At 31.2% G+C, this 21,751-nt stretch overlaps 1 protein-coding gene across 3 annotated transcripts; it reads right to left on the bottom strand.

Moving 5' to 3' along the window:
* Positions 1-343: 343 nt before the first annotated feature.
* Nplp1 (Neuropeptide-like precursor 1) lies at positions 344-21,441 on the bottom strand. Of its 3 annotated transcripts, none has more exons than XM_083084260.1 (5): positions 21,328-21,441; positions 5,820-6,262; positions 4,761-5,611; positions 4,186-4,333; positions 344-2,994 (listed from the first exon to the last, which is right to left on the bottom strand). In XM_083084260.1, the coding sequence occupies exons 1-5, from the start codon at positions 21,400-21,402 to the stop codon at positions 2,790-2,792; spliced, it is 1,722 nt and encodes a 573-aa protein (XP_082940386.1). In that variant the 5' UTR covers positions 21,403-21,441; the 3' UTR covers positions 344-2,789. The 3 variants fall into 3 exon arrangements, 2 of the variants coding, with proteins under 2 accessions (XP_082940386.1, XP_082940387.1); XR_014436005.1 differs by having other exon boundaries at positions 2,859-2,994; positions 3,901-4,333; XM_083084261.1 differs by lacking the exon at positions 4,186-4,333 and having other exon boundaries at positions 2,800-2,994.
* Positions 21,442-21,751: the final 310 nt, after the last annotated feature.

Here is a 21,751-nt window from a genome sequence, read left to right as displayed (position 1 = left end):
AGTAATGATATACATACATCGAGTAATCTTTAGGCAACAATTTTTGAAATTATTTACTATAACTTATTTACTGACATACTTATTTACAACATACAAAAATGACAATAATTAATAACTATATATTAAAACTGTAAAATATAGTATTAAATAAAATCATAAATGTGCATACTAGGATTTATAATTCATTTCAAAAAAAGTTAAGTTTCAAAAAAAGTTTATACTTAAAAAGCTTGTAATATAATTTTATAATAATGAATATATATAAAAAAATATTTCTTATCTGTTGTGTATATGTTGATTTAATTTTTCCTTTCTTATTAACATCATAAATCAGATTTATTATTACATCAGATTATATGAATAACCATGACAAGCATCCATAATTACATATATTATGTGAGCAATAAAAACAGGGCGATTTTGCGGAATAAAATTTGAATTTATTACTTCAATATTATTATCGTTTTATTGTCACTTTGATTATCCATTATTGTCTAGACAAACACATAGTATTTTAAACTGTAAAGTTAAAGAGAGTCAATAGACTTATATGTCATCCACAGCAATGATAGATCGATGATACCGCGACATCGAGCATATTTCAACTGTAATACCACATACATGTTATACAACGACGTCTCTAACGATATTTAAACGAGATACAATGAGAAGATTAAGATGAAACCGAATTCGCATTATCACTATCGGGCTTAGATTAAAGCTCTGAGCACTAATTTAGCATTTACACCGTACATGTTACTACGCTCACGGAGATTATTTCCTGGCTTCGTTAATCTTACCCACGTGTGTGCGAACGATCGAGCTTTTGACTGTAGCCATAGAATTTCGAAGAGAAACGAAAGAAATTACATTCGTTGACGAGAGGGGAAAGGCGGATAGGGATACCACAGAACAATGCTCTATACTTAAATTTGTTACATGAAAAATGCCTTTCATCTTTCTTTTGTATACATATTCTCTTTAATCTTTAAATCTTAAACGGTTTTGCGACCGCAATGTATGTCACCTCGTTTTTGATCCACTATAAAAAGATTGTATGGATAACAGTAATATTTTGAGAAAGCTAAAACATCGCATCATAATTAAATTGCATTCTTTTTAAAAATGTTAGAAATATTCTGAGAAATGTTTCTTAAAATATATAAGATAGAAAAAATCTACAATTAATACATTTTACATTTCCCATAAGAGAAAGAGAAAGTTTTTTTTCAGGTAAAATCGAAAATTATATGGGAGAAGAATTTTAAGAGCCATTTTATTTTTCTGATCAAGAATTAAAAATTTCTTGTAAATCATTGTGCTTCTTAGCATTTTCCAATAAACTACAATTATTTAAGCAAATAATAAGCTTAAAAAAACATATTCGTTGCTTTTCTAGTTTCTAATAACACAAGTACCTAAAATCTCACATCATGGGTCATAGAAATATTAAATATTAAATCGCAACAGGATGAGAAATATCTGAAAAATAAAGATAATTTATTCGATTAGCTAATGTGAGCATAATCGAATCATTTCACTATTGCGAATGTGCATTATTCTATTTTCAAACAACCGTTTCTGACATATTTCGTTCGATGACGATTTATGGTTTCATGCCTGATAATAATCATCGCATTGACGTATGCGAATCTTAATCCTCTTTTTATGATCCTACGGCTTGCTACGGTCGCCAGAGGAACGTTGGCGCATAAAATATTTCGATCTCGCGATGATTTATCGGCAAGTCTGGGCTAAGTAATAATCATCAAAGTGACATACAATTTCTCGCGGCTGTGCTCGTTTAAATGGGAAACCGGAGGCGCAATAAAATATTTCGATCTTACGATGATTTATTATCAAGCTAAATAGTATCGGCCAAATTGTGTAATCTTTTATCCTTCCTTCGTTCGTATTATTGCAAGAAGTCACAAGAACAAAATATTCCTCGTTGAATCATTCGAAAGTAACTTGTCGGCCCTCGAGTTAAATATTAATGAGAACAAATTATCGTCAAATTATTGTTGTAGATTGATCACAAAGATACTTCTCATCTTGCTTAAAAAGATATAGACTGCAAAAGTCACAGCAATTTGTTACATATTGACATTGAGAGAAATATGAAGATATAAATATTAAGAATAACACGTGTGTATGTTTACAGAAATTTTGTAGTAGTCACAAAGTTTCTTAAATATAACATGGATCCAAAATTTACTGTGAAGAAAGGTAATTGAACGAGGATAATCTATCTGCAAATTGAAATTTTTTTTAAATATGTAATAGGCTTTCTGCATAATAGTTTAAATCTGTTCGATACAGACGGCACATTTAAGGCGTTATATTAGGATTACGTAAGATTATTGTCGGCGAACAGTAAGCTTATTGTCAATCGATGGATTGCGCGACAAAATAATTTTCTCCGAATTTTTAGATTGTCGCTCAATTACACAACGGGCTTCCTTACTTCTATCATACAACTTGTTTTTTTAATTTTAAATTTAATTAATTTTTTCGATAAAAGACTTCGGCAATATATTATTAAATGTATAACATCTGACGATAGATTATCGTCTAATAGTGATAGAAATATTCGCGTATCTACTGTTGACAAGGGATGATCAATGGTTAGTAAGGAAGAACGTCAGACTCTGGATTATAATATTGTCATTCGTTTAGTCTTGCGTGCTGCTTTCCCCTCGTCTTCATTGTATAATTCGCGCTAGTTATACGAGTGAGTCTGATTTAATATTCACACTGCTTTGAATGAGCAGCGAAACACAAGGACTTTACATGGAGCGAGGCGCGATGTGGGAATTCGACGTCCGTAGGAAGTTATCCATATCCGGTAACAGCAAAAACCTCTTGAAGCCGTGTCGACAATCTCCGTGCAGGGACTGCAAGTAGCGAGTTTTCGGGGTGAATATCGGCCTTAGCGACCGAGTCGACGCGTCGGGGGTGTAGTTGGACGAGGGCCCATCTGCGGGATTCTCCCTGAAATTCATTATTTTCGTTTATATCGCAAAATACTACTCTAACGCCACAGATTGGATCCCTTGGATCGATTCTAAACATATAACTAATTAATAGCTCGCAATGATAGTGTCCGACATTTATCTAAAGGAAATAATATAAAGTTGATAAAGATAAGATAGATTATCATGCACACCAGTTATTATGCATAAGTGTGTGTTATAGTGTATCTTGAATTTTTCTTTCTACAAAAAGATAGAGAGAAACTTGATTATGGATGATATAATAAATAATGAATATATATCGTAAAAATTGGTGCGTTTCTTGATTAAAATAATTATCTAATTAATTTTTTTCCGACAGGCCTAGCTTTATAATTCTCTTGCGAGAACGACTCTGACAACATGGAAATATTCAACATATCGAGCATCGAATATCGATGTTACATTCTTATAATTTTCCAGTCCTGTCTATTGATTACAAAAGTTGTCATTTTTTAAAAAAATTATGCATCGTCACGGATCTTTAAAACAAAAATAAAATAAAATATGAGCATATCATTCCGACATGACACCGCATTTTTCTGCAATAATATATTCAGAAAAACGATACAAAAAGGCATTAATAATTCTCAACGTCACTCATTTGAAAATTGTAAATATAAAAGTAGGATATCCAAATAAATCGCATCGCAATTTTTTATCTCTTTTAAAAATATATTTAATTAATATTGGGATCTCTCTCTCTGTCTCTCTCTCTCTTCATTCACAATAAAACATTTTAGAAATGATCTAAAAACTAACACCGAACTAACGTAACAAAACTATACATCGATTCTACGTCATCTAACATCCATCTAACGATCTAACACCGAGATCTAGTCTCTACCAACGAGATACTACATCGAAACATTATACACCTAGCTACCGTGATGATTCCAAGATGAGTAGAAGAAGACATTGGAGAACGTTTTTTTTTGTACGTAGTGATTGTACATGGTGGTAGGTTGGTTGGTATTTGGATTATCTTTGACGTGATGTGGTTGATAGATCTGTTGGTACTGACACACATAGATATGATATATTTTCTCAGTCTGTAGTAGGTGGGGCTCTACTTGATTACAGGTACGACAAAATACGGTTGACATCACATCGAGGTAGGAGAAGAGGACACGGCGAAAGACACGGAGATGCGGCTGACTAACGGTCTGACCTTTCGACCAGATATCGCGGCGATCGAGAGAATCGTGGTGCACGGAACGATGGGAGCCAGCCGAGGCGTGCGAGGGCCCCGATATGTCTCTTACTCGGTTGCAATACCTCAGGATAGCCCGAATCGGCCGGCATCTCCGACTCGGAACCTGTTCCCGACAGAGTGTTATGACAACATAAAGTTGACTCGGCTCTATTTTTCTCTTACGCTATAATTTTGAAAACCTAATACTTGCGTGGGTGTAAAAAGAGACACATTGATTAAAATCGATTAAACTTACCAACCCCAATTGCGTAATTAAACTGATACACATTTTATACCAACCAATTAGTAAGATTGAATATTGATCAGTTAAAAAGAGAAATAAAATTAAATTTTATTTTCGTGAAAAATTCCTGCATATAAATAACACTTGAGATGAATATTAGATAATATTTTTCGCCCACGGTTTCAAAAACTTGTCTATAAATATAAGATAAATTTTGCGGGGAAAAAATTAATTCTTTCAAATACAAAGAAAAATATTAATCTTCCGATCAGACTGAAATAATTGCGCATAGAGCGATTCTACTCACCCATGAACCTCTTCTCCGCGTTCGGGTAGTGATCGGCGAACGCTTCCATCATATCTTCATAATCGAGCATATTGTTTTGCATGACAGGTAACGGATATTCGTCGGAGAAGTCTATCTGTCTCTTGTGCCTCGTCTGCGACGCTGCGTCGATTCTCCTGTTCGATCTATTCTTCGCCTTGCCTTCATCTAGATCCTCCGAGACGGTGAAGGGAGTGGCCTGCCATTCGTTCTCTTTGTCCTCGCTATTTCCTTGCCTGATGAATTGCTGAAGGTCCAGGGGCTCGCTGTGCGCCTCGCGATCGTCGCTCAAGGATCTCCCGTAACGATTGAGCACTCGCGCGATTATCCTTCCGGATGCCATGCGGCCTCGTTTCGCGACACTCGGCCAGTCGCCGCTTCTCGCCAAGGAGGCGATGCTGCGCTTGCCCCCGTCGTATTCGCGGGTCGGGTAGCCACCGCTTCGCGCCAACGAGCCCAGATATCGTTTGCCATAAGGCAGGGAAGAGTCCCTGGCCAGTGCGGCCACGTTCCTCTTGCCGCTTTGCGGCAGCATGTAATATCTCGCCAACGAGGCGACGTTCCTCTTGCCGCCCAGCGGCAGCATGCTCTGTCTGGCCAAGGAACCGACGTTTCTCTTACCGCTCGGTAGACCATAATCGCGAGCCACCGAGGCGATGTGACGTCTGCCCGTGGGCAACGCAAAGTCCCGTGCCAGAGAGCCGACGTTACGTTTGTCCGGGGGGTACTCGACCACTTCCGGGTCCAGCTCGGTCAGGTAGTCATAGATCTCGGGCGTTCGTCGACGGTACTCCTCGTCCAACAGCTCACGCATCAGGCTGTCCACGTTATCGCTTAATTCAATAAATCAATTAATTCATTAAATCAATTAATTTATGTCGAATAATTGGAACAACAATAATTTTTTAATAATAAAATATAAAACTAGATATTATTATTATTACATTTTTAGAAAGGATTTTAATTATTCTATCGTATCCCTAAAAGTTTGAATCATATTAAATGCATTTAAACATCAAAATCTGTAAAAAATACACGTACCTAGAAGATGCGCTTCTCTTTTCTTCGTCATCGTTGTCACTTTCGCGCTCTTGTATAGTAATCGGCAGGTCCCCGTTTTTAGCCAAAGTAGCGAGACTGCGTTTTTCTGATTCGGGAATTAGGTCCCTGGAATCGACCTCCTCGCTCAGAAAACGTCCGGGAAATTTGTAAGAACGCTCCATGACACTGAGATGACTTCGCAATACCGGATTCCTAAAGAGCTCCAAGTAAATACCACCGGGTATACAGATCTCAGAGTCTTCGTTTTCTTCCGAACTAAGAGCCTTCAAATGAACCATGTCGTTGTGATTCTTCATCTCCTGAATGATCCTTGCCGTTCTCGAGTAAGCTGCCAGATTCGAACTGACCTCCGGTAAGCGTAACAACGCCATGAAGGTCTTCTTTGGTATGCATTGGGTGCCTTCTTCATCTTGACACGTCACCTGAAGCGAAATAAACGCCAGTGTCACGGTTCAATAGTTCTTCTTCGTATATACCAGTCACTTAATAAAATGCAAACGTTATTTCTTGCATGAAAAAAGATCTAGATTTATATTCATCCCCTTCAATTTGCTTTTATTAAACAATATCATGTCATGTATGTAAAATTATTTGAATTATATTATTATTACAAACATATATTTAAATATATAATAATTATATATGATTATGTTTATTATCTACAGTAAACTAATAGTGGAAATAATGTGTAAGATGTACGGAAATTTTGAAATGTCTGATAGAGATGTACTTGAAAATTTATTCTTTTCCGATTTCCTCGAATTGTCGATTTCTCATACAATTCTATCAAGTCCTCTATATATATATATTGTCCAAAAACACGATAAAGCCTGCGCCTAATATCGCACATGAGTGTGTTTCGGAGCATATCTCGTAAATATACCTTAGTTCCAATGTCGGAGCCACGAACGTTTGACCGACCAAAAAGTACAATAAAATACAGAAAAGATCGATGCCTCTTTATTTTTCGCTTGATATCTAGAGATATAAATTCCCATATTTGTTCTTTCATTAAATATCGTTATCATTCTTTTATATTTATACAACTTTTAATTTCGCAAACTAAATTTTAACAATTGCAATTTTTTATTTTAACAAATTTAAATAAATTGTTTGTTAAAAATAAAAATATAGTTACATAACATATAAATAAATTAAATGTATTTTTATTTAATGCTAAAAATAATAAAAACATGTGGAAAAAGCTGACTTGTTTAATTAAATAAATCAAATTAATTGTTACGAAGAGATTAATTGCTGAATTAATGAAGTGACTTACTGGTAAAATTCATAAAAATAATCCGCGATGATAGAGTCGGATGAATTTATTACAAGAATGAAATACCGATGTGACATACGTTCGATATTCCAGCACATTTCACTTCATTTAATCTCCATTATTTCATAACGCTCAAGGTAACTCAGTATTTGTACAATATGTTAAATTCCGTTTTAATCAATTGCCGTGAATCCAAGTCACGTGCGCGTCTCACGGCAAAGCAACCGTCACGTTTTGACATTAATTTTTCAGGGGAACGTGACGCACCGGCAACGCGATATCGGAGACAATATGATTCGTGTCTACGAGGATTTATGAAAATTCGACGAGATACGAGATACGAGACTGTGGCAATTAATCTGTAGATACATAATATGCGAAATACCAGCCAACTGCGCCGTAATTAAATGATCGTCCCAATGTCAGAGATGAATTAAATCTCTCTGCGGCTGCGACACGCCATTTATGTGATTGAGGATATATTACACTTTAATTTACGCGAAATACGCAGAGCGGGTTGAAAATGGAAATGGAAGGAGTATCATAGTTCGCGAGATACTAGAAATGCGTAGAGTCTAATATTTATCTATCGGACATGTTTTGTAACATGTGAATCAAAAGTTATATATATATATATATATATATATATATATATATATATATATATATACATATCAATATTTATATAACCTTTATAAAAGAGAAACGTTAATAAAACGTTAATTCAAATTTTTATTGCAGTCTATTAAATTCATATTTTTTACAGTACAACTAATAGAATTGGAAAATAATGATTGATGTACCAGTATCTTTTACGAAAAATTTAGTTTTTATTGAATGTACTTTTTATTGAATGTAATAAATTTTTCGATGGAAACAAAATAAAAAATCATGTGTAATTATAATGATTTACGTTACTACAGTTATCATATTAATCATATCCGGGATTTATTAATATTGCAAATATTACGATGTTTTGATTTAATATTAACTTATTTCGCATTCATAGTTTATGCTAATTCTAATAGTACTGATTCAATCTTGGCAATGTAAACTCTGAAATAGTTTGTATATTTCGGTCAGGTGTCGTTGACATTAACTGCGTCTACATGCTGTGGGTGTTTAATAATATTCTCTGATATGAAATGTTGCATTGCGTATTTGGAGATGTCTTTCATTAGAATGTGATGCTATAAGAAAATTGCTACAAGAAAATTTATCTATTGGTGTAAGAAAATCTTTACATCTAAAAACATGCATTATATATGCATATTTTATATATAACACAATGAAAAAAAATATAACAATACAATAATATAATTTGATAATATAATAATACAAAATCAAGTATGTATTCCATATAATAGAATCTATAAAATTATCAAAATTGATTAATGATGACGAAAATAAGAAATAAACGTAAACAATTTATCATAAAATATATCTCTATTATTATATAATGTTATTAATGTTATTACAACGTCATTAATGATGCTTCAAGCTTAATTTCGGTGACGCCAAGCGCGTGACGTCAAGCTCTGGACATGATAGCTACGATTATAACGCACATCCGTGGCCAGAATACCATGTGGCACCTGTAGTTCACATTTTGCAATGCAATGTGGATGCTGAATTTAAATAATTTTGACATTTGTAAAAATTAAATACATTTTTTTACGTTACTTCAAAATCAGACTTTTTTATTTTGGGGAAATTACTATTGAATTAAAAATTTAGAAAAGGATATTTCAATTACACACCGAAAAATTCAAGTACCTATTAAACTTTTTATATTTCAAATATGCAGTTCTGGATAAAGTGAATAATAGTTTTATGTAAAGTAGTTTTAAGTGAATATTAGTTTTATGTATAATAGTTTTATGTAAATATAATATCAATTTTCAAAAAGTCCATGAAACATTCCAGGGATAGAGAGAAACTTTATACTCAAAAGAAATTCTACAAAGTTTACTACAGAAGAAATTGTTATAGGTAACAAGATACATTTTTCATACATCACAGAGAAAGAGAGTGAGAGAGAGAAAGAAAGATTTAAAAAAAAACAGATATAACTATATTTCTAACTCAAGTGTTATATTGAAACGCATGCACCTGCTGCGTTTTATACTATATAATTTTAGGTCTGCCTGTGGGGAATGCACGCACATTTGCATAAGGGAACGCATACGCGAGTACATTTGCGGAAATTTGGCTGCGTAGCTACAATAATTTAATTTCCTTCATCGTATATCCATCCACGTTTTTCCAATATTTAATTAATTTTTATACAATTACGTGTCTCCAATAATAAATCAAAATTTATATCTGTTTAGTGAATAAATTTTCTATATTATTATATAAAAGCACAGAGGCTATAGTAATATATTATTTCTACAAAGCGTTTGTAAATTAATTTGCGTAACAAGGTAACAAAAGATTCAACCTTGTAACGTTAATAAAGCAAATGTTTAATGATGGGGTCACATCTGGGAATTATCACTTCGCGTAAAAGGTCAGAGGATAATTTTCGTTCGTATGCAGAAAATGTTACCAGTGTGTTACCAGTACGTGTTTCACTAAACCCTTTCGTATTTTCGATGTACGTTAACTCGTGTGATCCTCGACTAGTGAAACTAAATTGAATTCCTCTACCACGGCTTATCCTGTATAAGGAAAATCTGCGTCATACCAAGTATTAACTTCCTCGGTAGACACTTTCTCGGTTAACACGAAATTCCATTTGCATTCCTGAGACTAAGAACAATATCCGTGTATACGTAAAATATAATAAATATAATAAATTTAATTATATTAAATAATAGTAAATATGAAAATTCCACAAAATAATATGTAAAGTATGCTACATTATTTAATTGCTAAGTATGCTGTATTATTTGTTGTATTTAATGTTGTATTTAATGCTTACAAACAAATTTTTGAAATAATATATCTTTTATATATATTTTATAAAATATATTTTACAATATATTTTATAAAATAGAAATTCGTCGCAATATATTTTATAAAAAAGGAATTGTATCGATTCGATACCCTACGAAAGATACCCTTATTATCGAAAAACAGCGCTCAGATCATTAAAAAATGTTTAGCTTGGCTAAAAATGATTTCTCCCATTTCTGCTGTCACACACGACGACTTCCAACAACCACACACAAAAAGGAACGATATCGACCAAATACACCTTGCGAAAGATATTCTTATTATCGAAATATGATCTGAGATATGATATGCTTGCTTCGTGTCAATGACATTGTAGACAACTAAAGCTAACAGGTCCTTTTAAAGCCTTGCGTGTTGTTTATTTTTTCACTTATGTAATATTTTTATAAATCCGTTGCTCTCTCTGCCCTTGGACGGGATTGGATATGTTTGCGTTACATAGCGTGTCCTGGATTTGTCTGGACTTTATTTTCGAGTTTTTTTTTTCCATTTTAAAAGAATCTCGAGATTTGAAAAAAGTAAATTAAAGTAAAAAAAAGTAAATTACATTTACATCTAAATTGTATAAATAACATAGCGCCAAATGGCGTATATGTAAATTCTATTTTAGAATCTGCTATTAAGAAAAAGAAGAAGAAAAAGTAATATTTTTATCATTAAAACACTTTTTATCTTTTTTACTTTTCATTTCGTTCATACACGTACACTGCTGAGAATCATTAGTGGGGTTGGTATTTGAATATTAAATGTAATAAGATGAACATAATTGCAGTCATATTTGATATAATTTGACACGATTTTTTTTATAAAAGATTTTTTTTTATAAAGGTATTTAAATATGAAACAATTAAATTTTGCCAGTACATTTTATAGATAGAAACAAAAAAAAAATGTTATATGAATATTGATTTAAAAATATTTTTTTAATACGTTATATTAAAAAGAAAAAAATATGTTTAATTTTTTATTTCAAAATGCTAGTCTCTCTTTTTCTCTCTCTTCATTTTTAATATAAGCTTTCTTGATATTATTGAGAGAGATTGAATTTAACATCTAAATATTATGTTTTATACTCTAGTTTAGTATATCACCTTAATATTTTGATTAGTTTTAATGAGTTTTTTTGATGAGTTTTTTTCATAAATTGTATGATTTTTGTATAATATACTTTTATTTTTACAATTCCTTAAAATAAATATCGAGTTGGAAGAAAACATAGAAAAAACAGATTAGATGACTAATTTATTAGCTAATTTATTTTTATATTTATTTTATGTATAAACAATGAATTTGTTATTATCTTATATTTAATATTTTTGTAACTTTTTAATAAAATTTTTGAATCAATGTTTATATAACATCTTTTTCTTCTTTATATAATATATAATATATAATATATAATGTTATTTATTTAATTTTAAGACATCTTATATACATGTAAATTAATATTATTATATACATTTTTCCTTCTTTTAATTGATTTATATTTATGCTAATTCATGTTAAATCGATCAATTAGAAATATCTATTTAATGGAAAAACTTTTAATGGCCACTTATTGATCAAGTGAGTGTCAGAAATATTCGTGCAATCGTGCATTACATGATAGCTTCTGACTGGCCTTTCGTAAAAACGATATTGACGAGCACAACGCCATAATAATCACATCCCTCAAGATCCCTCTAAATAATAATATCCTCACTATGTCAAATAGTGGTGGATGAACCCTGAACGGGCCGTGACTGGCCTTCAAGATGAAGGATTTACTTAATCCAGCTAAGAAAATTTCTTCATTTATTTTCATCACATATAAAATATTATTGATTTTATATGATATTATCGATGGTTTTCATCGAAAATTTTTCTCTGCTAAATAGAAGAGAGACTATAAGCATAAAAAAATATAACATTGTAATAAATTCAAGTATATATTGTAAGCAATATTAGAATATTTAAAATTATATAGATTTATGTTATAAATAATTAAAACATTAATATAAATAATTAAAACATTAACTATATAAATCAGTTATATGTAAAAATAGAATTATTTTGAATTTATATCAATATATCGTGGTTATTTTTCATATGTTTTATGCTGTTATTCAAAAAATTATATTTTTAATGAAAAGAACCTCAGCGAGTTGCGCGAACAGGACAAAACTTTTGCGCGAAAAAATTGCAGACACACGGGCAGAGCACACTTGAACAAAACAATAGCGAGTGACAAAGCGTTTTCCGATCCGTTGATGCCACATCCAACATACATTACATTACGGAGACGTCCTTTTACAGGCATAGGAGACGCATTTATATTTTCTCTGCATTATTTTTTTACATGCATATTAAGAAGTCCACTTATATATTCGATCAAAAATACCTGTCTCTTACATAGGACTGCAAATGAACATTTGCGTTACTCTTGACAGATAAAAATTTCACAGATTTCGCAAGAACGGCAAAACTACAAATCGCAAATACGAATAGACTTTTGGATACTTAACAGCACGCTAGGGCTCTCGAAAGTTTTTGCTATTGTTGGCGAATGTTACATGCATTCGCACTCGCATTGCAAATTGCATTTAAAGAGGAGATGAAACTCTTCTTTCGCTTTTGTCGAAACTACTAAATGAGCTTTTTCCTCGAAATTGTTTCTTGTAAAAAAATAATACAAACGAAATATAAATGCGTCTTCTTAAATAAATTTCAGTAAATATTTTATCGATTTATTTTTTTCGTTGAATATATATTTTCATTTTAATGAAATCAGAATCCTCTGCGAAGAACTTAAAATATTCTATATATATTTCAGATTAATTATTTATTAAGTTTTCCTTCCTCCTAAAAAATATATATTCATCCATAAACTTGTGAAAATATGAATTACTTAGTAATAGTATATCATAATTGATATTATAAAAATTCAAGTATATAAAAGACTATTAACATTTAATTCTTTACAATAAATCAATATGTATAAGATTGCGAATGCAGTTAATTTGAAAAGAAACGTTGCCACATCTTCACTTTTTTAATTTAAATAAAATAATTTTAAATTAAATTTAATTTAAAATTTTTTTAATTTAATAATTTATATAACATTTTTTAAGAATTGTTGCAACGAAAACTTCATATAATTAAGATTATTTTGGAAAAGCTTATTACGATTAAGTCAATCATTACTTTGTGATGTAACTTTAATGTAACATTTATATTCAGAACCTGTTTCTAGAACGCTTAAGTAAATTCACAAGAGAATATATTATATATAATAACCTTAACATTTAAGTCGGATTACGATTGCTTGTTAAATAGCTTAGGAGTCTAATTTCAGGAAATTAACGTGATGTGCTTAGGAACTCCTTTATAACACTCGCGTTAATATATACTGTACGTACGGTTGCGTTAGCTACTTAATTGATTCTGCCGATTCCAGTTAGTTGGGATAATCGCATTATCGAAACTCACATTTGGATTTACATCAAATTAGGTTTCCTTTATCACATGGCTCAACTTGCGCATTCACCTATATCAGCTCGTTAGTCTGACAATACGATTTATCTGTACTACTTGTTGAACATTACTGAATATTGTAATAATAATTTATTCTTTTTTCAATTGTATGTTGCATTTTATTTTACTTTTGTGCAACGATGGAAGGTCTTTTCTATAAACCAATGTGACATTTGATTCTACGTAATGTAATCACTGAAATTTATCGAGCTTTCAGTCGAAGAATTACTCGACGATATATATGTGCCGTCACGCGTATCGTGACGTAAACGATTATAAAGAGATCTTTTTGTCCTATTAATGACGCCCACGTATACGAGTTCGGGGCTGCCTTATTTTCTGCGAATAGAAGTGATTAACGAGCGGCACGTAGGCATCAACTTCTTGGAAATAACAAAGAGGGCAAAGGATCCTCTTGATGACAGATCGTCTAAGGCATATTAGTCGCAATTGGGAAAGGTTAATGAAAAAAAGGACGATAACGACGTGGTTCACCTAAATGATGCTAGTGCCACCCGAACGATAACATAATAAAAAAATTCCTGCAATCTTTACCCGCGATTTTTGCGCCTAAACAAGCAGTCGGAAAAAAAGGGAAGTCTTTTTATACTTCATACAGTCTTTTAATACAGCGCGGTTGATATATCGATGACCATGACTGGTCCTTTTCCGCAGAAAAACTGTATCAATATCGCTCAAGGGAAAAGAAATGGTCAACTTTTAAAGAGATTATTATAAAATGTATTGAATAAAATTAATAAAATTTTTAGATAAAGCAAAACATACACACATTTATATCTTCTGTAAAAATAAAATTGCAGAAAAATGAAAATTACATGAATCAAAAATTGCCGACTTAAATCATATTTTGGGGATTTACGATTCAAGAATTAATTAACTGTCATTTAAAAGCTCTTGCAGCTAACAAAGTTACGGACTATTCATTTATACATACGTGCCATTCGAGCTTCATTCGTTCATACGCGTCATAGATAAGCTCCCTTTTAATGCTACGAGACGGCGCAAGTTCCAAACTAATTAAAGAAGAGTATGAGAAACGATGTATGACGTAAGATTTATGAATTAAATTAGAGATGTATCTGGTTGGATGATGTGCAAAATCCATTAAACCTACAAACGTCTTCAAAAAAATATTATCCTTTACGGAAGAGTTAAATGAAAAAGAAAATTATATTCTTCAAAAATATAACTATTATTTATTATGCATATGTAGAATAATTAGTAAATTTACCATTAATTTCTGTCACCTTAATTAATTAAAATACAATACATTAATTTCTAAGTTTAATAAACGAATTGTAGATAAGAGAAATTTTAATTTAAACAGCTGACAGCAGCAGCTTAAACAAAGCGCACGACACACCGCTGTACAAAAGAATCGTGTCATATCGCCTGGGATTCTCGTAAAAATATCGTACGACCTAACATCATGAGCACATCTATAAGACGAACGACATTAATCTTCCGGCATTAAACTTGCACTTCTTTTGGACAGAAACGAGAGATTATCACCCACAGCAGTATGAAACATGATACGCGATTGATCGAAACCCCTCTGTAAGCTTAATCACGCGTAGGCCTCCTTTAATCACTCAAGTCATTTACTTACTTAGCAATTTTAATTATCTCTTTTTAAAGTTTTATCATCACATAAAATCACGTATTTTAAATTTACATCAGCAACATAAAAGACATCTCTTTTCGGTATCTCTCATTCGATAATAAATCTAAATAATTTATTCATACGTGTAAATTTGAGCTCTACAATTAATTTAAAATTTATAATTTGAAAGCTATCAATCTAATTGAAGTAATTGGACGATTATTATTTTCGGCACGATAGAAATATTAAGTAATCATGTCATGTGTTGCTTGCTTGATTAAACTGTGTTTCTAAAATTATACAATTAAATACATATGTTTCAGGAAAAGTATCTATCTCTTTTATCAATAGTTCACTCGTCATGCGAATATGTCGCCGACAACGATAATAAATCATCATGTACCATACTGTAGCAACGCAAGACAGGTGCGTAGTTGATAACAAGTGTCGTTGTGTGTCATGTGTGGACGTGATTTATGTTTCATATACAATCGCACGAATCAAAGTTTCTAATTAATCTTCAGACTCATCAGGATATACGTTATAATTATTTGCGTAGCGTTCCATGCTTCTACCCTCGTGTCACATCACATGTCCATATATTTTTTTATAAAGCACATTTATAAAAAAAAATATTTAAAAAGCTGTTTACAAAATATGGTGGAATGCAAATCAGAATGTCAAAAATACAGAGTTTTAAATGTAAAAAATGTGCGTCGAACAATCTGCATTTGATTTGTATAACCGTGCTCTCGTTTGCTTTCCTCATAACCGCGTAAAAGGGAAATTACTGATTGAAGATAGACCCACAGATGCCATAAAGAAGACCCTCGCCCTGATTACAACAGAATTCGATAGACGATAAAATGATCAAGCACGCCGTAAACAATATACAGACTCTTGAAGACTTTAGATCTTTACTTATAAATATTCAAAACAATAAACAAATATGTGATTGTTGGTATATGAATTAAGTATTCAATCTTCTAATTGTGTGTATTAATTAATACACTTTATTTTCTTATAATTAGATATATAAAGTATATCATAAAAAATTCACGAGAATATTTAATAATTTATTTTCTGAACATCTGTTCTTAATAAATAAGATTTATTTTATGATTATGAGTAAATTAAAGTTTGGACACCATAATAAACTTAAAAGTATTTTACCGAAAAATATTACTTTATATACTGCTCTCGAGAAATATTACAAACTTTCGGAACGACAATGACTATACACTTGGTCTGACTATATTCGTTTTGAACTACTTTAATTGAACATATTAAAACACAACAAGGATATTATATCCCTACAATTCTCAACAAGGATATTATCTCTACAAATCTCTCCGTAAAGATAACAAAACAAATCGAAAAATTTTCAAGTCCGACAACTTCAATGTAAATGACTTTAAGCTCATTACAGTGATGTACCAGACAAAGCGAGCGTTCTTAACTTCTCTCAAGAGACGAATGGACCGAGATTAAGTCTATATGCTTAATCTAACATGCCCTTTGATCGTAATGGAGAAGTGCGAGCGAGGTTTTGCAATGATATCGATTTTCACTTTTAACTCGCAATTGAAAGCTTTAGTTAATAATAAAAATAAAGAAAGGTAAGATACGCAATTTTTGTTTAATTTTCACATGTATTTTTTATATACTATATAATAAATATCTTCTAGAGTTTACGTAATTTTAATATTTCTTTCCTTCGATTTACATTGTTTTTCTTGCAGCAAATATCCACTTTTAAAATTAGATTGTACGCGACAAATTCTTTCCGTCCAACGCAAGAGTTATAGTGAGTAATAATTCGCGTCTTCACAAAAGAGCCTTTTCAAGAAGATCGCACCGTCTCTTCACAATGTAATTTACACACAGATGCATTCGCGCATATGTACGGGACACCTTCACTTAGACCAATTTCTATAGTGCCTATAGCACTACCCTGGTCTTTTGTTTTCGTCGATTAAGAACGCCCACTGCTATTTAAACTACTACAATGTGCGCGGCTATATCATACATGTTTTGCCGCAGTCTGCTTACCAGACAGAGAAGGGGAAATTTTGTAATGTCTCATAAATTTACTTGTCGACACATCAGATTTCTGACGAAATGTCACGGTTTTACGCTGCAAATTAATTCTAATAAACCAAATTTTATCGAAAAACTAAATTCGCGATCGTTATCTCGATATTATCTTGCATTTGTAAGAAATCAATGCGATTTCAAGTGCCAAACAGCATCACCATTCTAAGAGAATTAATTAAATTCCATGTCGACAGTATATAGAGAAATAGTTTCTTTGAACAGCGCAGCGCCTCTTGGTAGATCAATAAAACGCGCTTTGTGCGAATCTTTAAAGACGTTTTCTATTCTTTCAACGGCCGTGAGTAAAGAAGGCAACAGGTTTGATTTTCCGCATCTTTACTTTCGACGCAAACTTTAGATACCTTCTCAACATTTGAACCTCTTTTTATGTGACATTCTTATAACGTTCTTAGTACGTCTATTGATCAGAATGAGTAGAAACTCCTGTAAAACTGCCTTTAAAACTTCTTTTCATGTTCTTCGTATCGGGGCGCAATTGCTCTTTCACGATCGATGCTCGTCAGATTGGCAAATATTTACTCGAAAAATATATCTCTATATATTTTCCCTTTAATGATGTCAATTTAATGTAATATTGGCATAGGATAAAAATCATAATTATATGTTAATATAAAATTATATTTTTATCTCTCTCGCTTCTTTTCCCATGTTTAAAAAATTAATATTAATTAGTTAAACATAATATACTGTAACATTATTTTATGCTTTTTATACTTTTAATATTAGCAGATATGCAATTAAATGTATCCCTTTTTATGATATTCTCTGATATTAAATGAACGATAAAATGAGGCACAAATTTCTGAAAAATACTGAAGGAAACTGATAGAGAACAAATTTATAAAGAGAGCAAATAGGGATAAGAGAGACCTTATTTTTTCGAAATAAAAGCGAAAAGAAAATATTTAAGCGGTTTAGGAAATTGTAAACTCAGTGAGCTGTTAGAACTGTGTCCTATACAAATTTACACTATTAAATTAAGAAACTTCGTAGTTCAGTCACACTGGATTGATTCAATAACCGAACTTGGTCTTGCACTTCACTGTTCTGCTTGGCAAACTATCTGTTTCGAGCAATTGTATAATAGCGAAATAATTTACCTCTACTATGTATGTGTATTTCGAGATTATTGTCCCAGAATTCTGCGTATTGCGGAATACGAAATGCATAAAAAATTCTATGTGTGATAATTATTTGATAATTATTTATACAAATTAATTTAATACAAAATTGTGAAAAGTACTATTAAATATCTTCATGTCTTAAAATCCTTGAAAGAAATATATGATTCTATCAATAAAATCAAAATTAAATTTTGCAACAAACATTTAAATTATTTATTGTGAAATTAGTATTAAATATTTAGTTTCTTGACACATTTTTGATTAAAAATACATTATTCATTTATCATTAAAGTTCTTGATATTTTCTGGTTACACGAACGCATCAGAGCATAAAAGTGATCGAAGAAGAATTATAAAAGTGTTCTCTCTCTCTTTCTTTCTTTGTACATAAAAAACTGTTCAGCTAGGCAGTGTTTGGTCATACATAATCTGCTCTAATTAGAATACGAATATAGCCACAAGTATAGCTAACAAAGAATCGAAGAACTAATCTAGAAAGATTTATCGATCTTTTATCTAATGAGATAAAATCGCGAGCCATGTTGCATAGCTGTTGATGTTTACGTTAAATTGTATAATTATAATATAATTAACATTGTATCAAAAAAAAATGTGACGATGACTGGATAAAAATTATTTTATATCAAATTATTTTTATACATAAAATTAATAATATTAAGTTATTTTTATAATAAAATAGATTCTTTGCACTTGCATGGTTTTTCATAAATAGAAGAAGCAATTTACTTAATTTTTCAGATATATTTAGAAAAATACAGATGATTTCAAAGTTTATGAGTGGAGATAATATCGAAATATCGAATATTCGATACATTCGAACCTATGAAAAAAAAATTCTTTATAAAGAGCATGTTTTCGAAATGGTATTTTTCAACGCTTTAAACTAATTAGAAGAGATTGCAACGCTCGAAGTTCGTTAGAAGCCGCAATCGAGTGGATTCGTTAATTTTTAGATAGATTTTAATTATCCACGATATATACGACTGGTGCCGCCGGTATATTGGCAAGCTGTAATCTATTCGATCAACCGATTCCCTTTGTAAAGCATTTGTAAAGCTCTAAAGCTTCGAGGATGGCAGAAAACGATGGCTAGCCTGAGAATAAATCCTTGAATTTTCTATTTAAGCAAAAACGCGTCCCGCAAATTATATTTTGCAAATTGTCTAAACACAAACAGTTCGTTTTCGAAGACCAAGAATTCGGCATTATTTGAAATTCGAATCTATTTGATATTTCAAATACACAACGAGAAATGGGCGTGGACGCTTTGCATGCATCTTCCTTTCAACTACTATTCGCTATTGATGTTTATGCTTATTTTATCACGCTTCTAAAACTTTGACTGCAGAAATTGACAGGTATGACAATTGACTGCGTTAAAAAATTGCAATTTGATAAGATATAAATTAATTTTGAAGTATATGAATGATAAAGGAAAATATTATTTATGAAAATTATTTTGTATTGTATGCTGAAAATATGTAAAAGAATCAACGTCGTTAACCATTAAATCTTTTATCCTAACAAGCTCTACAAGCTCTATAACCTTCATATGATATGATGCTAAAAAATAAGAAATTTTATCCGCATTTCAATCATGTAAGTACATATAATACGGTATCGTTACACGTTGAAAAAGAAAACTTCATTATTCAATAGAAAAAAATACCAATATCCTTAATAAAATTTAATGATAAATGATTTTATCCGCATTCAAGAAAAAAATCATATAAGTACATATTATATAAATTATACATTCAAAACTTTTTGTTGAAATTATTTAGATATGCATATACATTTCTAAAAACAATTCTGAAAATATATATTTTGCATATTAATTATTTAATTATACACATGTATAAACATTTTGTTAAATATTTTGTGCAATATTAAAAAATAGAATTTTTTTAACACCTCAAATATTTTCAGTCATATTAATTGTACACGAAGATGTAATTAATCGTTACGGAATCTCATAGTATAGATATAGACTGAGAGTAAAGATTGCAATTTTACAAGAGCATACTCAAAGTGCCTGCCAAACATTCCTTATGTTGTAAACATCTTAGTTGTGCAAAGTACTCTCTAGACGATTTCATCAAATTCAGTTAAACATCAAACGAAATACAGCAAGAAAAGATAAAAATTGCACATATTCTAAATTAAAGTTTTTAATTGAAGTCGAAGAAATAAATGCATCGTACACGATGCTGTTTTAAAATTGACTGTAGATTAAAATTAAACATGGAATAAAATATAATATACAATAAATATGTTTTATCAATCGTTTTAAAATGTTTAAGGAGAAAGAAAGAAAGGAAGAGAAGAGAGAGAAAGAATTGAAATATGGTAAAAATTTTTTCATAATCGATGTTATCAATGAATAATTTTAATATGAGTTTTAAGAAAAACGATATCAATAAAATATTTTTTAAATATTTTTAATCAAAAATCGCTTTAGAACCAAAATTTAAATATCGGACGTAATAGATTATTATTATTTAATTTTGAATTTGATTATGCCAAAAATTTATAAAGTTGATATAATACATGTTGACTTAATATTTTAAATTAAAAAAAGTTGCTTAATCAAGAAATATAAATTTATCAATTAAATTAATCAAGAAATATATAATTGAATAAAAACTGTGAAAGAAAATATATTAAATTTTATTTCAATTTTAAATATATTTTTAGATTTTGATATAAAAAATTGTTTAATATTAATTTTATATATGTACACGTAAATCTGATGAAGTATATTTAAATAAAATTGCTTATAAATTTCAATGCTAACATAGAGATAATCCACATATTGAGGAATATGTAAAGAGAAAAACTACTCACCGCAGGTTGACGAATCTCGTTGACGATGGAGATGTAGAGGAATAGACTTACGAGGTAGTTCCTAGTGAACCCCATCTTCGGAAGTTGATCAACCTGTCCGTCGCGACGCAAGCTTCCAAATGTGAGTATCGCTTCAGAACATGTTGCCTCTTATATAGGGTGCACTTCAACCGGCGCAGGCGTTCCACCCTCTAGCGTTCCCCTCGCGCCATAGCGCACCCACATACGACGTAGTCGCGCCTATCTGTTTTTTTCCCTTCCTCTCATCGATGATGGGACACGCACAGATCCCACGGCGGATGGTGAAACAGGCCATTCGACGGGTACTTAGCGAGGGAAAAAAAGAAGGGCAAGAGGGCGAGGATGTTTCAGGATTTCAACGCAGCCAATATATTGCGTTTATTGCGTGTCGACAAAAAAAAGT

The sequence above is a fragment of the Camponotus vicinus genome, unplaced genomic scaffold (assembly GCF_025532165.1).
Source record: "Camponotus vicinus isolate PSW18456_S1 unplaced genomic scaffold, iyCamVici1.0 SCAF_12, whole genome shotgun sequence".
NCBI classification, from domain to species: Eukaryota; Metazoa; Arthropoda; class Insecta; order Hymenoptera; family Formicidae; genus Camponotus; species Camponotus vicinus.
Note: the sequence above shows the minus strand (reverse complement) of the source record. Positions and strands in the feature narration are given on the sequence as shown.